The 21,808-nt window shown below is 43.3% G+C and overlaps 1 protein-coding gene across 1 annotated transcript in view; it reads right to left on the bottom strand.

The window, feature by feature from the left end:
• Positions 1-725: 725 nt before the first annotated feature.
• Positions 726-21,808, bottom strand: part of CFAP58 (cilia and flagella associated protein 58) — a 62,700-nt gene continuing 41,617 nt past the window's right edge. Inside the window, exons 14-18 of the mRNA XM_075611818.1 lie at positions 20,958-21,069; positions 17,990-18,094; positions 5,382-5,501; positions 4,299-4,432; positions 726-903 (exon numbers count right to left, since the gene is read on the bottom strand). Of these exons, the coding sequence (XP_075467933.1) occupies positions 783-903; positions 4,299-4,432; positions 5,382-5,501; positions 17,990-18,094; positions 20,958-21,069 (592 nt within the window). The 3' untranslated portion in view covers positions 726-782. The remainder of the gene's footprint in view (positions 904-4,298; positions 4,433-5,381; positions 5,502-17,989; positions 18,095-20,957; positions 21,070-21,808) is intronic.

Raw genomic sequence — 21,808 nt, 5'->3', positions numbered from 1 at the left:
ATATAACACTTGAGGTGATGTATCTTGCTCACTGTATCAAGGTCTTTGCTCTCAGTTTGGTGCCATGTGCGTTAACTTGCAATTTAGCCAGTAACAATAGGAAGTTACATGATGCACAGATTATAATGAGAAAATATCTGGCAATATAATTGTAAACTTGACTCCCCCATGCATTGTGGATTAATGGAATAGTCTAAAGAGCTGTTCTAACTTCTAACACTTGAGTAGCCATGAAAACCGTGTGAGCCAATCACAGTGCCCCTGTTGGAAAGACATACAGATGCAGCGGCCGTTATCCGAACATTTCACAGAGCCGTTTTCGTGAACTCTGATGTATTCCAGGCGGCATTCACTCGTTATTCTTCTGTGAACGCTGCCGTGAGTGCCGCCAATCACACCTGTCACACCTATCCCAATCCAGCAATGTGCCAGCGCCGGCACTAGTAAAAACACTAGTAAAAATACGTCTTAACGTGGGAAAGTTTGAAAGAATCATGCGGCACGACCTGGGTGTGCCCAGGAATACAGATCGTGAAATGTTCGGATAACGGCCGCTGCATCTATAAGGTGTCTACGGCCTGCAGAAGCTTCTGGGGACCTCTAATAAATAGTTACAAACTAGCACACTTTGTATTTGTCCACAGAGATTTGAAACAATTGGCACTTTTGCAAATAAAACACTTTTACAAAGTTTATTATATATATATATATTTTTTTTTAATGCATTCACAAAAGTAATTTAATTCATTACAATATTAAGATCAGATGTTGAGGAGTGAATTTCAAACCATCATCTTGGTGGTGTGACTCAGAGGGAATCCCCCTCCTGTGTAATGCGGCCCTTCCATTCTTTCCTGCTGCATGAAAGGCATCTCCATGTCAGCCATATTCCTCTCCTTCTCCCTAAACAGAACAGTAATACACAGAATTACTAGCAGACTGCACTGTAAGGCTAAAGCAAAGACAGCTGCAAAACAAGAGCAAATGTGGTACACAGGTCAGCATCAGTATTGCCCGGTAATCCTGGTGCTGCTATTTATACATAGCCCCATTTTCTTCTGCCCAATGGTTTCTGTTAAAGGAAAATTTGCCACCCAAGAGTATTCATATAATCATCAATGTGGTTCGCAAGGTTCATTAATCTCTGCTAATTATGCCTTGGAAGTTTATTGTAAGCAGATGTTTTATTGCTTTAGCTGCTAAAAGTTTGGCTTATTTAACAATTATTCAATTCCTATTTAAACTCTTTGCTGCCAGCGGGGCAGACAATACAATGTACTGCTGGCCTTGTCTTCTCAGTGCAAGAATAAATACTCCGAAGGGAATATCTCCTCACCACTGGGACCTGAACATGCAGAACTTTAGTACATCTAGTACTCCATTCTTTCCCTTTGTGATCTAATAACCTGAAGTACTGTAGCCTCATCACAGCTCTCCATGTAACCTACAGTAGCAGCAATGGATTGTGAATGGTTGGGGGACTCCAGTTCTAGGCCCACAAGTTGCTGCTTGTGACACTGGTCCCTCTATGTACTGTAAGCACAATTAGAATGGAAACATTCTGGAAAAGAGAATGATTTTGCCTGTATTGTTCTTCTAGATACAATGCTGTTCGATTGTTCAGTAAAAGTCCTGTTTGCATTCCTCCTGTTTGCATGATGATTTGTTAAATAGTGCAATGCTTTATAATCCATTGAAATTGGGTTTTCTGTCCTGACCTACAGTAAAAGTGTCACATTCCAACTTTTTCTGGGAAATTCCCTTTAAAAATCTGAAACGCAAACTTCCAATTAAGGAATATCTGGGTTTCTAAACTCAAATTTTCTCTTTAAAGATCACCTGCCTTTACATTGTATGCTACACGGAACACAGATCTCAGGAGCAGAACCCACCTGTCCAGGTCTTATGGTTCGGTGACAGCCACAGGGTTAAATAATAATATTAATGAGCAAAAAGCAATTTGGGTAATCAAGAATGTAACGTATTCTATAGCATTTGATATTGGAAAGAACACAAGTAGATGCTAGTAATCTCGAGTAGAGTCTTGAAAGGTTTTCAGGATATCCCTGCTTCAACACAGGTGGCTGATATCCCTGCTTCAGCGCAGGTGGCTCAATCAGTGGCTCATTCTTAGACAGTCACTGATTGAGCCACCTGCGCTGAAGCAGGGATATTCTTAAAACCTGACCTGTTGGAGGATTTGAGGACTGGAGTTGAGAACCCCTTGGTTAACCCATCACGAACCAGTGTTTTGTTCCCTGAGATTTCTCATTAATAATTAATCGATTCTTATTTCTTGATTAATCACAAAAGCGTCGGAGTCTCCGTCCTCATCACAATAAAACAGATTGGAGGTTAAATTCACAAGGTAAAAAGATAACGGTGAAAAACACATAGCAAGACGTGTTCATTTTTCCCATTATATGGATGCTAAAAGAAGCATATTAAACTTGTGTTTGAGTGTCAGTGGGTTAAGCTGCCTCATAGTTCCACTCATGCTAATGAATATTTTGGGGTATGTCAATAAATTCACTTAGAAAAGGATGAGTTACAATAAATATGAAAGTGGGATTAATTAAATTCTGTGGCTTGATAAGTCATGTTTCCTTTTTTCACAGTGTAACCCCCTTCCTAAAGGGTTACTAGCAGTGTTAGTGTAACCCTCTTCCTATATAGGAGTTTCTAAAAGTAATTGTTTGCTATCTATGTACTTAGGTATCACTTTAGCATTCGGAAGACGGTTCACTATGTTTTTAGTGTTTTATTACAGTCTGTTTGTCTTCATTTGGCTGTTTGATTAATAAAATGTACAATTTTGTACTCATATTTGTGTGCCCCATTTTTGGAGTTCTAGTAGGCCCTGCTCTATGGGACCTACAACGTTTTCTGTCCTGTACGTTCCTGACCTCATTGTACCTTTTTTTTTTTCAAACATTTTTTATTAGGTCGATGTTACAGACCAGGTAAAACCCCATTACAGATACTCTTCAATACCCAATATGAACACGTTTTTGTAATGTTGAGAAAAAGGAAATAGAAACATTGACCGGTTGAGGAAAATCTTCCTTTCACCTGAATTCTACGATGGCGGGGGACAGTCCCCTCTAGTTAGACTGAGATACTAATAAGCCCCTAACCGTGGGGATCCAGGTGGCCAGCCAGAAGTAAAAGAAGTGACAAAGTAAAAGAAATGGGTGGAGAGGGTAAGTCAAGGGGTTAAGGGGAGTGAGAGGAGGGGGAGAGGGCAGGAAGTGGAGAGGGGGAGTGATGGACCCCACCCGGCCGCCGGTCTCGGGCCACCCCGGCATCGGACCTTAAACTACTTTTTGCTACTTGTGAAGGGATACCCATTCTTCTGGGGCTTTTAGTTACATTCTCACACTTGGCTATCCTATATCGGAGAGTGTAGATACGAGGCGGGTAAGTGTGGAGGATTATTGGCCTCAATTTAACCAACCCTTTATCTATATAATTGTAGTTTGATCAGTGGGCCGGCCACAACTCCCAGGTTTTATAGAATTTGGGCGTTGATTGTTTTAGGAAGGCGGTCAGCCTTTCCATTAACATGACATTTGACCTTTTTTTTAACTGTATATACCCCATCATGATGAAACATTTAACAGATGAATGCTGGCGCTAAAGATAATAACTTAGGAATGGAGTCACTTTTGGCAAATAGGCAATGTAAAAATTAACAGACAATATTCATACACAACAGGAAGAGAAATGATGGTCCATTTCCTTGACCCTAATGAGTGAAACATTCGCTGCCCCTCAGTTTTCATACATGGGATGAAGCTCTTTCAGAATTATGGAACATTTCACTGAAGGAAATCTTGACCTTTCTCTTATGACCTACTACAGCTCCGGCTTTAACAGTCTCAGCTATATGCTCTACTATTGTAAAAGCTTCTACAAAAATAAGTGTCTAACTCAGCACTAATCTTGCATCTTTTTCCCCCACTTCCCTCTGTACACCACGCCTATTAGTTATATAACGACTATCATCATTAGCCAGCTTTATCTTTGGGCTTCTGAAATCTATTTTTTTGACTACTGTGGCTTATCTTCCTATTCTCAGCCTTCTGTTTGTAAATGTCACCTCCACTCTACACCCTGCAAACCTCTTTAAGCACACTATAAAGCAAAATACATGCTGCCGAGACTTGTCTGAGTGCTTGTCATAGTATATTGTATATATTAAATCATATGGAATATATTGGACATGCTGTTATATAGTGTAATTTGTTGTAATGTCCTTGCCATCAATGGCACATGTCACATGAGATGAGTCATACTTGGCCTGCTGTTCTTTGCGTTTGTGGATGAGGTATTTCTTCTTCAGGTTCTGAAGCTCGTTGGCCAGCCTCTCAATCTCGTATTTGTACTCCTGGCTTTGGGATTCATACATGTTTAGTTCTGACGACAGTGCCTGTAAAGAGGGAAAACATGCTACATATTAACATATGCAATGAAAGACATCACGAAACCTTCCTATTTACCAACTGCTATTGCAGTGGTCTTGCATTCTTAATATTTCACAACAGAATATACAATACATATTGCTTTGAGTAAGGCTGAATAAACAGTTCATACTGTGCGTAAATGAACTTTCAGTGATTGCCGAGCTGCTCTTTGCAGCCTTTGCGACAGTGTCTGGGTTTAGCCGCACACCATTATTTATTTCTGCCGACCTAACTCCATGTTATCTTTGTGTTCTAAGGGCTGGGACCCGCTGCGCCCGGCGGCGCGGGCAGCGGCGCGGGCGTTCCCCACCATCAGGGGAATCCTTCTGAGCCGGTCCCAGTCCCCCCTCGCTGCACGGCTCACTACGCGCTGTGACGTGTCAGCTGACAGGGGATGCAAGAAAATTGTGATCCCGAGCGGTGACGCGTCACGTGTTGCGCTGATGAGCCTATCAGCAGCGGGGGCGGGAGCTGTCAGACAGCTTCCTACACAAGGTAGGGGGTCGGTGTGTGTGGCATTTGTGGGGGAAGGGGGAGGGAGCGGGAGCTGCTTACCTTCCCGCAGCAGCTCCCTCCTGCAGCACAGGAGACCGAGCCCGTGGAGGGGGGCGGGGGGGAGTAGCGGGTCCCTCCGCTCAAACCACGCCCCCCCCTCCCACAAACGCCCCCCTCCTGCTCCGGCTCCCTGCTCCCTACAGACCGCATATCGCGGTCTGTGTCTGTCAGCGCGCCGCCTGTCTGCAGTGCCGGCGCGCTGACTGAGGGAGCGGGGCCTTAGCCTAATTCTAATCCCAATGCATTGTGCTCAGTGATAATCCTGTATCCCTAGTGATAACAGTAACTTGGAAAACCGGAAGTAAGAGCACGGTGCCAGGCTGAGAATATTTCCATATGACACTGCACATTGAACATTGCCTTGAGTTGCTTGGTCTTTTGCCGCAGTGTCTGCTGGTAGATCTGCAGCTGCTCAGCCGCTTCAGGGCCAGGCTGCCGGGCCAGGATGTGCTTCAGCTCAACATACAGCTTTTCCTTCTCCTGTTCAACAAAAAAAGGATTTTAGTCGTAATTAGTCCCTTATTAATATATAAAAAGTAAATGGAAAACACACGCATGCTGCGTTCCTCCACTCGCTCCTCTGAACGCCTCTGGAGGAAATCTCATACGCTCGCAGACTTCCTTCACTACAAATTTATGCTGTCCTGTTTCAACTCTGCCCTCTCTCAGGCTAAACAAACCTACTTTTCATCACTAATCGACATGCACAAGTCTAACCCACGTCGACTCTTTTCTGTCTTTGACTCTCTACTCAGACCACCCTCGGCTGCCTCCTCTTCTAACTCCATCTCACCTCAGGACTTTGCTGACTTTTTTAAGGAAAAGGTGGAATCCATACGTCAGAACATCCCATCTGTTGCCTCCTCTCATCCCACACCGCTTCCTAACTGTCCTCCTGCCTTTCTGGACTCTTTTTCTGCTATCTTGGAGGAGGATGTGTCACTGCTGATCTCCTCTTCTCCCTCTACCACCTGCCCTCTTGATCCCATTCCTTCCCATCTCCTAAAACCTCTTGCTCCTTCTATAATTCCTATGCTCACACAGATCTTTAACTCTTCCCTCTACTCTGGTACTTTTCCATCCTCCTTCAAACATGCAACTGTGATACCATTGCTCAAAAACAGCAAGCTTGACCCTACCTGTTCTTCTAACTATCGACCTGTCTCCCTCCTGCCTTTTGCCTCCAAACTCCTTGAACATCTTGTATTCTCTCGATTGCTACACTTTCTCAACACCTATTCTCTTCTAGACCCTCTACAATCTTCCGCACTGCTCAATCTACTGAAACAGCCCTCACTAAAATAACCGACGACCTTCATGCTGCCAAAGACAGAGGTCATTACACTCTGCTCATATTACTCGACCTCTCTGCAGCATTTGACACCGTGGACCACCCTCTTCTCCTCCACATTCTCCATACTCTTGGTATTCGGAACAAAGCTCTATCCTGGATCTCCTCTTACCTCTCCCATCGTACTTTCAGTGTCTCTTTTGCTAACACCTCCTCCTCTATCGATCTCTCTGTCCTGGGACCCCTTCTCTTCTCTCTTTACACACTCTCTCTAGGTGACCTAATCACATCTTTTGGGTTTAAATATCACCTCTATGCTGACGACACACAAATTTACCTTCCAACCCCTGACCTTACACCTGCTATACAAGTGCAGTTTCTGAAAGTCTCTCTGGAATATCATCCTGGATGGCCATTCGCCGACTGAAACTTAACATGGCAAAAACAGAGCTCCCTTTACTTCCTCCCAAACCTGGCCCTACTACCTTCTTCCACATTACTGTTGGAAATACGATCATTCACCCAGTAGCCCAAGCACGCTGCCTAGGGGTCACACTCGATTCCTCTCTCACATTCTCCTCTCACATTCAAAACTTTTCTAAAACTTGTCGCTTTTTCCTCCGCAATATCACAAAGATACGCCCTTTCCTCTGTTACTCGTCTGCTAAAACTCTGACTCAGGCCCTCATTCTCTCCCGTCTCGATTACTGCAACCTCCTGCTGTCCGGCCTCCCTGCCTCTCACCTGTCTCCCCTACAATCTATACTAAACGCTGCTGCCAGAATCACTCTACTCTTTCCTAAATCTGTCTCCGCGTCTCCCCTCCTGAAATCCCTCTCCTGGTTTCTGATCAAATTCCGCATCTCACACTCTTCTCCTCCTCACTTTTAAAGCTTTACACTCCTCTGCCCCTCCTTACATCTCAGCCCTAATTTCTCGCAATGCACCATCCCGACTCTTGCGGTCTTCTCAAGGATGTCTTCTTTCTACCCCCTTTGTATCTAAAGCCCTCTCCCGCCTTAAACCTTTCTCACTGACTGCCCCGCACCTCTGGAATGCCTTTCTCCTCAATACCCGACTAGCACCCTCTCTATCCACCTTTAAGACCCACCTTAAGACACATTTGCTTAAAGAAGCATATGAATAGCACTGTGGATAATCCTGGACACATGATACAAAAAGCTTGGCCCCCTGCAGACGCACTTACTAGAATTCCCTCCTACTGTCTCTATAAGTTCTCTTACCTACCAATTAGATTGTAAACTCCTCGGAGCAGGGACTCCTCTTCCTTAATGTTACTCTTATGTCTGAAGCACTTATTCCCATGACCTGTTATTTATATTATTTGTTATTTATATGATTACAACATGTATTACTACTGTGAAGCGCTATGAATATTTATGGCGCTATATAAATAAAGACATACTACTACTACTACTACTACTACTACTACTACTACTACTACTACTACTACTACTACTGGACTGTTAGGAAAATGGTGGGAAATATGAAGTATTTTCATTAATCTGGTGCTTATGGGTTTAATGTAGCTACAGTTTGATTATAATATATTCGGTTTATGACAGATCAAGACTTTTCCTGTGCTGGTCTTCAAAGAGGACTTGGTTGGGGGAAGGGGGGGGATTTTTGTTTTAGATTTTTGTGTGTTACGTGCATAGTTTTTTCTATAATAAACTGAGACCCTGGCAGATATATATAATGACATATTTCTGCATATTTCTTGGGTGGTGGAAGCGTATAGATATGATTGCAATTGAGAAAGGGGTTAATATTAACTCATTGAGAGAAAGGTGAGTTGGCAAGAGTAGCCGTGTGTATTAACCCTGGTTGCATATCTAAGTCACATGTTCACTTGTGTGCTGTTTATTACAGATGGTATATGGGGACGGATTGAGGGGAGATATTGTTAATTTGAGGGACCATTGTGAAGGTGAAAAGTGGGCCAGCTAGAGAGCTGTGCATTAACCCTTAAGGATCGTGTGATTACTGTGTGAATGGAAGAGCCCCAATAAGTGAGCAGAAAAGATGGGCACAAAAGCCCCCCTCCCCCCCCCCCCCCCCCCCCCGTTAGTAAGGTTTATCAGCAACGTAATGGATAAACAGACAGTTATTCAGGCCAGCTCATTTCAATGCATCATATTATTGTTAATGCCATGATTACAGCGTTATCACCTGACCGCATGTGATAGTTAGTGTGTGTTACTTGCGTTAACAGGGGTAACAATGCCTGCTACATCTGTATCGGTAACAAAAATACTGTACAATACTTTCAACGCTCATACATTTATTCTCCGGGCTTCTCTTATGAGTCAGACACATTATCTTGATTTGTGAGATACTTCTGTTTTGTTAACAATTTCTGGCAGCAGAACGGTGAAGAATAAATAAAAGGAAACACCCAGTGATTCTCTTTATGAAACACTGAATTGGAGCAGTGTATTCCTGTCACTGGCTCCAACAATAGCAAACGTATATATCATTTTGAATTTGAAATAGAATATTTTGTCTTTGCTGCCAAAGTCTCCATTAAGCTGCTAAGAGGATGGGTTTGTCGCACAATACAAAATGTCTATAGTAACATATACTAATAATAATTTTTCAGCCATGCAACATCATCTGTACCATTTTTAACCTCGGTTTCACAAATCAATATAATATATAATAAATATTTTAATTAATATGTTCTGAAAATCACGACAGCAAATATCACACAATACAAAATACATGGGCTTGAATTCATCAAGGCCTGATGTGGGGTATCACACCCACATGACTTGAATGGCAGATACCGCAGGATTGCATCGTGATACTCTGCATCGTGGCTTAATGACCCCCAGTCACAGGCTCCTATTTACTCAGAAGTACTATTCCATAAGATACCTTAGGGCCCATTATAATAAAGGGAGTCTTCTCGCTCAGAAGCAGGTGCGGGACACTGCTGCACTCCGTACAAGTCACAGCGGGCCAAGCTGCATTAGGGCCCCACTGCGTGATGCAGAGTGTGATATACCAGGGTCTGGCAGGCGCAGTACTGCCCCCTAGGGGGACCCCAAAATATTCTTGCATCAGGGTCCTCCTTTCGCTAGTTCTGCCCCTGCCCAGTAGGTGTTTTATGGCATGTGGCATAGCACCACTTAGGGGCGAGAATGTTTTTATTGTAGGATATTTAGGGAATGATATCTAAGAAAGTGTTGCGCTCGGCTGTGGCAGAGTAAGGTCTAACTGAGGAAAGAATATTTCAATGATTGCAAAGTCAAAGTGATCCGCTTATATTAACCACTATCTCAGTGCTGTGCTTACTGCACATACTGATGGACTGCCATTCTGGGGTGGTCGCACAAGCAGAAGTGCGTGTGTCAGTGCTGTTAAATCTGGCATAACATGAAGCACCAAGACAGGGAACAACAAGGGTTTCTGAATTAAGGGCTTTGGTTCTAAAAATGTTTGTGTTTTGTGGTTTTCCTGGAACTCGATTCGCTTTGGATTTTTTTTAAGGAAAAAAACCCGTAAAATAAGCAGGAAAATGTTCTAACGCTTTTACAACATTTTCAAACGTTACTTTTTTGGTAAAAGTTTCCAAACTCAAACATTTGCCCAGTTTATAAAATAAAACGAATAAACAAAAAAAGGCTGAGCCTCAAGGGTAAATTAATTCTAAACTTTGACTAATCTCCATAAGAAGTTCAAAGCCCATCATTAATAGTAATTTAGGTTCATAGAATCACTCATTACCTTTGTACTATACTGAAAGTGATATAGTCCGTTAAAATGCACCTTTACTATCCATCCTTCACAAAAAGAAGCCAGAAACAGCCAATGTATAATGTATGTACTGTATTTAGCACTAGGTCAGATACTGGGAGCGGGGAACCGACAGACAGCGGCGAAGACGGTGGGAAGGATGATTTCGCAACACTACCGCCGCTCAAATGTATGTATGTGTGTATTTATGTATGTGTGTGTGTGTGTATGGTTGTGTGCGTGTCAATGAGTGCACAAATAAAAAATACAAATTATTTATTAAAGTTTTTTTTTCTTTAAAAATATCTTATTTAGGACTTTCTTCACTCACACAACCCAGCTCTATAACAGGGAAAAGCATGGGCACGTGCACACGCGTTCGCACAGGCACGCGCGTGCGCACGGCCGCATGCAGTATAGAACGGGCCTTACCCAGCACAGGGAGCTGGAAGACTCGAGTTCCCTACAAATGTTCTCCATAATCAATTTCAAACAGTTGCTTTTTCTAGCACTACTTCTCACTGCTGCAATCTTTTCAAATCACCCACCAAAGTAGCTTCTATATTTGTCTTTTCAGCAGCTTATGCATTAACAACATCAAATCAATAGCAGCTATTTAAAGCCAAGGGGAGCTGTATTAAGACTGATGTAAAGCACAGAGAAGCTCTGGGCTGCAAAAAGGGTCTGAAAATGGGCAGTGTTCATGCCAAGATATTTAAATAAGCCCTCAATTGCATACAGCAATCCCTCTAGCCAATTAGGCGAGGGATGGCCATGATCAAGGGGCAAGCCCGCCCCTCACCTCAGTGGGGTCTCTGGGCCGCCGTCACGGCCTGGGGGAGGGGCTTTAAAGCGCAGCTGGGAGCAGGAGCATTCATTCTGCTCTTGGCTGTGGTGGGGGCAATTGCTCCCATGGCTAATGGCCAGAGTTAGAAGAGCACCACGGATCCATATCCTTCACGCTGGGGGCAACGACCTGGCCAAGCGACTTTGGGCTGGTCGATGCGATAAAGCAAGACCTGGCTCGCACCCTCGCTCTTTGGCCGGGAATTCAGATTGTCTGGTCAGACATAGTCTGCGGGGCAGTGTGGAGGGGCGGGCGTACCCCAGAGCAGTCGACGAGCGCACGTAAAGTTGAACAAAATGGTGGGAAAATTTGTGACGCAGTGCAGAGGGGGTGGCGGATCAGCCACTCAGATTTCTATTGTAAAATAGTCGGCCTATTTAGGGCTGACGGTGTACATTTATCAGAGATTGTGGCGTACAGTATTTGTTCCACAACAAGCTGCAGGACGGTAGACGTAAGTGGGCGGGGTCAACTGAAAGTGACTCCCGGGAACCCACTCGCGACAACGGCCGGCTCATGGGGGCTCAGCTAGCTACGGGGGCAGCAGGCGAAGGCCTAGCTGGCCCATTAAGCGAGCACCGTGGCAGGGACTAGAGGTTACTCTATTATTGCTTAATAAACAAAGCTGCAGCCTTTTATACCTCCAAACTGAGTCTGTCGTTACTTGTCTGTTATTTGTGGGTTTTGGTTAGCGAGGGGAGGGGTGGGTTTTAGTTAGCGAGGGGAGGGGTGGGTTTTGGTTAGCGAGGGGAGGGGAGGGCTCGCAGCCTCCCTGGTTATGCTATTGCAAGACAAGCTGCCTTCATCTTTGATGCACCCTACTTTTCTAAGTGTCACTTTCCAGAGTGGATAAAGGCAGAATAGCCTCTCCTGAGCTGTTATTTTGATCTATTGCCTTCTAATTTGTAAGATAAATGTGCAGCTTGCCTATGTCACAAGCCGTTTATCACAGGGAATATGCACCACTTGACAGAGCACTGTAATTGTCCCCAGATTTAATAGGAAGTGCAGTATTTCCCTGGGAAATTCTTAATGTAGAAAGTTGTTCTGTTTGTTATCTTTGTGTCATAGTTTCTGTTGGGTGTAATCAGTTTTCTCTATATTAACCCTTTGGATAACGGAGGGGCAGCAGCATCCGGCTCACTGAATGTGGAAAGGTAAGTGGAGGGGCCCTCTTCCGTTTCCCTGAGGGCCACATTGCGTTCTCCATAGGAGCACAGAATAAGAACAATAACTTTATTTCATATAGCGCTTTTATCCCAGTGAGAATTAAAGCGCTTCACAATTACAGTATAGTGGGTGGTAAGTAGCATTGTACATAGGATTACTGACACAGTCCTTGCACAGGTGAGCTTGCAATCTGAGTTTTTGGCGCCTGAGTCACGGGGAGATAAACTGATGGTCCCAATGTTACAAGGATCTCACAACAGGATTTGAACCAGGCTCCCCTATTTCACACCGAGTGTTGTCGTTATCAGAATGAGTGTCTTCACTTAGTGAGTCTTCACTCACTGAGCCGATCCATCAGCCCAGATCCCAAAAACCAATCTCCCCTGGAAAACAAGCAGTAAAAAGCCATGACGTAGCCACTACATCATGGGGCCCTAGAGTGCCAGACTCCATGAAGTAGCCACTATATAATGAAGCCCCCAGAGTGCCAGACTCCATGATGTAGTGGCTACTTAGGTCACCCAAGGGGTTAATGCATGCCATTCACCGAAGCATATATCATATATTACAGAAGAAAAAACAGTTATCACTGAATAGCTTTAATGTTTGAATTCCACATTATAACACAACTTTGCTCTGATATACATTTCCTAAATTGAAGCCTTTGACGTCAAGGTAAAATTAGATATTGTGATATACTACACATGCATTTGTGATGTAATTAGTAATACGACCGAGTCAAAGCTAAGAATGAGTAAAAAAGTACACAGTTTGATATTATATAAGTTACTTTGCACTGCAACAGAACAACTGTTTTTCAAAGAGCCCCAAAAGATTTGAAGAAACTCCTTATAGAGATAAAGAATTCATTATCAGAATGTGCAGAGTGGAGCTGAGCGTAATGCCATCCATATGCACTATAAACACACGGCTATCAGCATGCTTGTTGGACCAAAACAGTATCCTAGAGGGACTAGGTTGGCAGAGTCAGTACATTTACAGTGTAATTGCATATTAGACTGCCAATAAATGTCCTACTAAACAAAGGATCTATTCTGGGGGTGGTGCAGCAGTTTTTCATGGAAAATGTAATAATAATGCACATAGCTAGGATAAGGGGAAAGCTCCCCACTGCGAGATACAATTTGGTGCTGAATCAGAATAATACAGGAAGCTGGCACTGGGAGAATTTATGAAAGGGCAGAAAAATCTGTGCCAAGTTGTTTAAAACAAAGCTTGCTATGCGAAAAGATAAGCGGGGCACTAGAATATAATAGGGAATATTTACAGCCTTAGCCCCGTATTATGGTACTGTGACAGTCAGACCTACCCGCTGAAAGGAAAAGAAATGGGCTTGGAAGATTGAATAAACCTTTGCAGATGCTCTCGTGTGTGTGATTTAGTGAACACATTGCACACAATTCCCCGATTAAAGTCTCTGCTGTTACATTACGAGCACAGCTGATAAAAACACTGAATAGTTCAATTTGGGTCTTTGATGACAGTTTTTTTTTAGCTTTTAGGTTGAAATGGGAAAATAGATGGTGGATTCCTTGGCAGGATGGGCTGGGTGGCTTAAATCTATTGCAAGAACCATGGGCGACCCGTAAAAGTGCAGTACTGAAAGCAACATACCTCTGTATCAGGCAGGTGAGCAGAACTAAAGGGGTTAATCATGTGCTGATAGGGCACTATCACATGGAAATTCCCACTGACTTGGACAGGCACTATTGCAATTTAATAAATAAACCCCTAAAATGTAAAATAAGATCCTAGTGCAGGGGTGGTAAACTCCAGTCCTCGAGGACCACCAAAAGTTAGGTTTTCAGGATATCCCTGCTTCAGCACAGGTGGCTCAGTCATTGACTGCATCACCTGTGCCGAAGCAGGGATATCCTTAAAACCTGACCGGTTGGTGGCCGTTTAGGACTGGAGTTGGCGACCCCTGTGCTAGAGTATTCGAAAGGTTTCAGGTGTGATATAAGGGGAAAATAACAGGTTTCAAGAAGCATAAGCACTCAGGTGTAGGAGGACAGGGAATTGTACTGAGAGGGATTTCATTGCACATCATGTAATGTTGTGTATAAGGCTGCGCTTATAGTGACGGCGACGCAACGTTGTGGCAAAACAAATGTATTGCCGCCGTCGCGTGCGCTTATAGTAGAAGCGGCGCGACAGCGTGGTCGCGATCGCTGGATGTCAAGTCAATTTGATTTTTCCAGCGACCGCAGCGTGACGTTGCGCCGCTGTCGCCGACACTATAAGCGCAGCCTAAAGGTCCAAAAAGAGGAGAAAACGGAGAGGGACAGATGATTTGTAGGATTTTAAGTGAAAAGGGGAAAACAGAAAGAGGAATCTGAAAAGGGAAAACACTATATAGCAAATATCGTAAATTATTCTTTTTGCTCTGTATTTACAGAAGGTAGTAAAGGTGCGATACCAGTAATACAAAACAAGAATGAGAGGGAGATATACAACAATCCGTGGAGTGACATGTCTCACTGTGAGACCAGACAATCCAGGGATATTGTAAGGAGGCGCTTACAACACCATTAGTAGAACTCTCCAGGTAGAGAAGGGCACATTTTTTGCTGAAATTCGATCTGCAAGTTCAGTGGGCGGATCACTCGCTGGTCAGAACTATTTGCAAACTGATTTGCGGATTCCCCCTGGCTTCCTTTAAAAGCAGACCAATTCCACTTGCTAGTTTTCAATGTGCCTTGTGCACAAAAAGGATACACCTGAGATACCTGGGTGATATGGTACTATGATATGCAAAGTATAGGAAGAAAGCCAGGGGGAATACTGTCCTTTAGTATGATTAACTACAGGTCTGAGCAGTACAGCTCACAGGTATGCAGCAAAAGGGGAGCTATCCAACGGCTGGTATAGTTTTAACAGCTACAGTAGAGCTGCTGCCCTGAATAACAGAGGTACAAAAGCCCCCTTGCTCACAAGACATAGCTTGTCAAGATAGGTCTTGGGTGGTAGTCATTTAAATATACTTTGCATTTCCTATTAATGTACCAGGTGTGCTGTTTTGTGCACAGTTAGTCTCTCCACAAGTTATTTGAAGGTGGGTTTGAGGTGATAGATAGATAAATAGATAGTACTCGGGATGCTACTAAAATAGGTTTCCCTCCCTTCTCTCCTCCAAAACCCATATTTCAGGGTCTGGAATTGAATATTGTAATATTCGTGGGCAGATTCGCAAACTAATTTAAAAAGATGGTGGAGTTAGGAGCATTCACACTCATTTTAAATTGTCCAATCCACCTACAGATGGAATTTTGTTCAAAAATCCGCTGATAATTCACAGCTCGGATTTTGACTAATTTGCCCACCTCTATATCCAACCTGTCACTAAATACAGATACGTGATGGAAAAACATAGATTTTCTTGCAGGGTAAATATGCAATGCTTTGCAGGGCCCTTTAGTGCAGTAGGAGTCCAGACACACTTAAAGATTTATTGGCATATTCATCAAGCACACCAATCAGGTCATAAAGAGTTAACGCCGGATCGGGTACCGTAACTGTATGGGCGCTTGATGAATCAGGCCCTATGTGTCTTAGTCTCCTTACTGCAAAACCGGGACAAAAACATTGCAGCAGAGAAATCAAAGAAAAGGATTCCCACTGCTCTCAATTGGGATTTGCTGCTTAGATAAATCTCCATTTTTGAGTGACACTTTTGCCTCCGTTTTGCAGCTGGAAGTCTTTGATACATTCCTCCCATCATTGGCTACCTCACAATTACAGCAGGAGAAAGACATATTTCAACGTCCCATTAATGTTATTTTTCTTCAGTTTTCTCGCGCGTTTCGCATCAGGTTCTGCGAGGAAGTGCTAGAAGTAATTATGGGCCATTAACCCTTTTGTTGCCAGCGAGGCCGCAACACCAGGGTGCCACGGCCCCTCCGGCAAATCGCAATCATGTGACCGCTCCTCCGTGTGATCACGGCATCACTTAATCCGGAAACGTAAGAGGCGTCCTCTTCCATTGCCCTGCGTTTCAGATCACGTATGAAGCGCTGAATGCGATTTCCCCTGGAAGACGAACACGAAAAGGCCATAACACAGCCACTATAATATCGAGCCCCTACCGTGCCAGACCCCGTGACATAGTCCTGAGGGACCCAAAGGGTTAAATCCCAAACCCCTATTTTTTAGCGTACTATTTACATGTAAAATAATGACTAAAGGACCTTCACATGTTACCCAGGTCAGGTTTTTCCTTTTGAAGTTTCAGTCATTGTGTCTAATAGTTTCTGAACCACTGCAAACACAATACAGGAAGTTAGCCGAATAATGGCAAATCAGAAGAGGTTGGCAGAAGAATGTGGTTGAAATGTCTGTTTATAGTTGGAAGACACTTGAGATACCTAAACATTTGTGGTTTTGAACATACATGAGGTGGGTAGCTTGGCAGTGCAGTCTGGGCACACTGATATTTACTGCTCACTAGTATGAAGAAAGACTGACTGAAATCTGAGCTGCAGCTTTCTGAGAATGTATTTCAAACACTAATGGGCTTTATAAGTAAAGAAAGCTCACAACTGTTTCGGTTTGCTCCATTTGACACCCTAAGTTTCAAACATTGAATAAAACAGTGATAAATGAGAATATTTTAATACCCATTTGGGGTCTTTAGCTCCCCGTACTGTATTGAAAAAGCAACATCTACTTGGCAAATAATTCAGCAACAAACACAAAGAACAACCAAAATCCAATTTGCCAGCATCCCCACTGCCTTAAATGGTATAAATAAGGCTGACAAAGTGCCAGTCTTGAAAGATTTTACATTAGAATTGATAGAGAACATTGATATTTCATCTTCTCATTTCTCCATATCCTCTCTCTGGAGATTGTGTGTGAATTAGAGATGAGTGTGTGATGCTGCATCAGCTTTGTTTCATCCTTTAAACTCTTTTGCCACCTAATGTTAGGTTTGGGCTTTACATCCACATATGAGAAATGAAGGATAACTTCAAAAGGAATTTCTGAAATTGTGAGCAGCAATTACCTGACAAGAAAAGCACAAGGAAAGAAAGTGCTTTTTTTTTTTTGCAGTGTATAAATCCAGCAATCCTTCCTTTGAACAGTCTTTCTGTTTAAACCTTTTATTTTAACCTTGATTTCAACCCTGGAGATTTTGATTTAAGAATGGTAACTCTTTCTGTGCTAGAAGCATTTGCAAAGCATTTCACCCACTTGCTCTATGCAGTATCCGCTTTCACATACGTATGTACAGTACAATATGCACGTACTCATATTACTTATTTCTACGTTCTGCCACGGACATCTCCACCCCCTTTAAGGGGCATTTGCGGGCGGATAACACTAATCCGAGGGCTGCAGATATGGCCTTCATCTTCACTCAAATGGGACAAATACCTGTGATCAGTCACAAGCCCGAATGCCAAATTTTAAGGGTCGCTATACATCAATAGTGTTATTTCCATTAATATGAAGAAACAGCATTAAAGATCATTATACAAACCTATTCAGTCACACAGCGGGGTACATGCCACACTTTGGCCTGTGTGATCTTTAGCCTTTCAATTATGTCCACAGCTCGACTTCTACTCATGTCCACCCCTTCCTCCCATTGCAATGTCCATACCGTCCCCTGTCACACTCCTATCTCTCCTGTAGCGTAGGGGAATTTGGCCAAGGGTTGGAGGAGGTAATACAAAGGCGTAACAGACAGTACAATGTAAGGCTCTGCCATGTAGTCTCAATGATCTCCTCTGCTGATGCTAAACCCCATAGGTCCTTTCTGTAACTGTATGGACTTTAGAGCACCATCAAAGCAGCAGCAGCAGCCGCTTCGTAATTAAGGTAGAAATAACAGTAAAAATTATGCAAAGGATGAACGCAAATCTTGAAACTTACCTGCAGCAGTAATTCTTTTTCCACAACTTCCTCTGTCTTGCTGATAAGACGCTTTTGCAGTGTGTGTATCTTCTGGATCAGCTCATAGGCGCTTGGGTCACTAGCCTGTCAAGGGATACATGTATACAGTAGAGGCTTAAGCAACATGTTACTCACACATTATTCAGAACTGTCTTAAAGACACATTTATCAAACACTATAAGGGTCATTTATCAGAGTCTGTTAGAGATACGGCACCACATTTATCAAAGAAGAAACATCTCACTGATGTCAATGTTTTTCCTTGATAAATCTGGTGTTTTTGTGCCTTAGTTTTGTAACTGGGAGACTTAGATAAACGGCCCTTAATCTCCCTTTTCCCCATTTCTGATATATTTCACATGTAAAAGAAACTAGTCCCAATAGACCAGAGTAAATCATATCCATTTCTTTCTCATGAACTGTCCTAATATCCATGTATTGCATACTCCTATCATTTGTGAGTATTCTTTAGCAGAAACAAGCAGTAACCAGAGCACTGGCTCTGAGCAAAGGAAACCACCACAGGGCATCCTGAAAACCGGCAGACACAGCAGCACAGCGTGTGTGTGTGTGTGTGTGTGTGTGTGTGTGTGTGTGTGTGTGTGTGTGTATATATATATATTATTTTTTTTCTCATAAGTGAGGGTCATTTAGTTACATTCTTTGGCCAAATGTGTGTAGATTTTAATTGGTAAATATTACAGTATATGACATGTCTTAAAAGTACTGTGAGGAGGCAGCTATTTAACATATTTGTTGGGGAATTTCTTTTTTCTAACAGTTAATAGTGATTTTACCATTAAACTTAAATAAATGCCTTTTATAATTCTATCATGTAATCAGAATCTCTCAATTCTATCAGTTTATTTTTTTTAAGTTTCATTTCTAATTTAACAAAGATTTAATACTTTCCATCCTTTGCTTTACATCAACCTTCCGTGAAACAGGATTAATGGTTTACTAAACCAAAGCAACAGAATGATACCTGAGAAGTTATGCATGTAGCTTTAGCCAGCCCCAGGTTATTATATCCCAGAGCATCACCAAGGCTTCAATGCCAGGCAGATGGTACTTTGGTAGATTTGCAAGGGTAACACCCAGAAATTTGGAGTTACGGGGCATCTCGTGCTAGGAATACCTGCTGAGCAGTTTCTGCCTCGGAGTTAGGGGGCATCTCGTGCTAGGAATACCTGTTGACCAGTTTCTGCCTCGGAGTTACAGGGCATCTCGTGCTAGGAATACCTGCTGATCAGATTCTGCCTCGGAGTTACGGGGCATCTCGTGCTAGGAATACCTGCTGACCAGATTCTGCCTCGGAGTTACGGGGCATCTCGTGCTAGGAATACCTGTTGACCAGTTTCTGCCTCGGAGTTAAGTACGGGGCATCTCGTGCTAGGAATACCTGCTGAGCAGTTTCTGCCTCGGAGTTATGGGGCATCTTGTACTAGGAATACCGGCTGAGCAGTTTCTGCCTCGGAGTTAGGGGGCATCTCGTGCTAGGAATACCTGCTGAGCAGTTTCTGCCTCTGAGTTACGGGGCATCTCGTGCTAGGAATACCTGCTGAGCAGTTTCTGCATCGGAGTTAGGGGGCATCTCAAGCTAGGAATACCTGCTGACCAGTTTCTGCCTCGGAGTTACGAGGCATCTCGTGCTAGGAATACCTGCTGAGCAGTTTCTGCCTCTGAGTTACGGGGCATCTCGTGCTAGGAATACCTGCTGAGCAGTTTCTGCCTCGGAGTTACGGGGCATCTCGTGCTAGGAATACCTGTTGACCAGTTTCTTCTGCGGAGTTACAGGGCATCTCGTGCTAGGAATACCTGTTGACCAGTTTCTGCCGTGGAGTTACGGGGCATCTCGTGCTAGGAATACCTGCTGACCAGTTTCTGCCTCGGAGTTAGGGGGCATCTCGTGCTAGGAATACCTGCTGACCAGTTTCTGCCTCGGAGTTAGGGGGCATCTCGTGCTAGGAATACCTGCTGAGCAGTTTCTGCCTCGGAGTTATAGGGGCATCTTGTACTAGGAATACCTGCTGAGCAGTTTCTGCCTCGGAGTTAGGGGGCATCTCGTGCTAGGAATACCTGTTGACCAGTTTCTGCCTCGGAGTTACGGGGCATCTCGTGCTAGGAATACCTGTTGACCAGTTTCTGCCTCGGAGTTACGGGGCATCTCATGCTAGGAATACCTGTTGACCAGTTTCCGCCTTGGAGTTATGACTCTCACATACTTGGAGTATGTTCTCACTTTGCACACACTACACGTGTGGGGAGAAACCTCAGTGAAGTTACTTCTAATCAGGAATGAAACTTTGCTCACTGTTACTTTAGGGACTGGTCACAGCTTTTCTGTTCTGTCAAACAGGAATCAATAAATAACAGGAATAAAATGGGACTTTGAGTTAATATAGTGGGCTGCCCCAGGGCAGGAATGCTATACTACAGTTACATACTCATTTCTGTTATAATGTATGCTATGGGCAGCCTGCACTCATGGCTATTGTCCCACAGTCACTTATACCACCCATTGTGGCCAAGCACAACCATCTACAGCACTTATTACCTCACCTGCTGTCTCTGTAAGTTTCCCCTCAAACCTCTTAGATTGTAAGCTCTTCGGGGCAGGGATTTCCTTTCCCATTGTCTGATTTTTGCTGCACTTATTGTATTTTTAAAATTCCCTGTTCTGTATTCTTTGTGAAGCGCTGAGTACACTTTTGGCGCTATATAAATAAAGACATACAATACAATACAATGCAATACAATACAAGATGGGCCAAGTAGTTCTTACCTGCCGTCAAATTTTATGTTTCTATGTATTTTGACCCTCTTTGGTAGCTCCTCTAAGGAGTTTTAAAGAGGATTTAAGCTCAGTCATAAGCTACTGTATGTGTCGCTTCTCATCTTAATAACTCTTTCTGTATCTGTATGTAATGTTATGGAATAGAATTACCTCCAGTTTTCTCCATCTGTGCACATTCATTGGGTTCTCCAGCTCCTCCTCCAAGGCTCGGCACCGGGTCCGCTCCTTCAGTAACTCCCTCTGCATGTGATACACCTCCCGCCTGTAGAGCACCATGAAATACAGTCCCTGAAACATCACTTTTTATTTATAAACACAGATGGCCACATTAACTAAGCTGTGCAAGCAGTTCTGCTGCCGTTACAGCTAAAAGGCAGCCATGAAAACGCTTTGCACAGCTTAGCAGGAGAGAGCCAGTTCTCATCTGATACTGTGTAGAGCAGATGGACTAGCTTCACTGGTCCTTAATCATGGACCTCATGGAAATAAAATGCTCTGTAGGAGAAATGTGGGGATGAAATGGATGCAGATGCTGCAGTGTTATTATTACTGAGTGCATTTGGGAAACTCAATCTGTTTATATTTTTCTCTGTTTTATGCTTGAAGGAAACGGACCAAATAGGAAAAGTATATCTAACATTTGCAAAACCAGTCCAATTAATTCTGATAAAATAACTCATGTGGCAGAAACTTTTCCAAGGGTCCTGGCTCTTTTTGCTGCTGGACAGGCCTGGTCAGTGCTACATATCTGAAATACAGTCACCAGCTATAAGTTAACAACAACTGCATTTTAATATAACTATGGTTATTCATCTTGGCAAATTGAGCTACAGTATGTGTTCAAACCGTGAACTTGTTTGCAGTCAAGCTGAAGTGCTCCAAAACAAAAAGGACATAGGGCAGACATGCAAATCTTATATGTGCATAAATAATATCTCATTGTATTTTCTACAAAGGCTACCAGCGCCTTAAGAGGAGCAAGGTCTGCCAGGTGAGGTTAT

This window comes from Ascaphus truei, chromosome 8 (assembly GCF_040206685.1).
Source record: "Ascaphus truei isolate aAscTru1 chromosome 8, aAscTru1.hap1, whole genome shotgun sequence".
NCBI lineage: Eukaryota > Metazoa > Chordata > Amphibia > Anura > Ascaphidae > Ascaphus > Ascaphus truei.
Note: the sequence above shows the minus strand (reverse complement) of the source record. Positions and strands in the feature narration are given on the sequence as shown.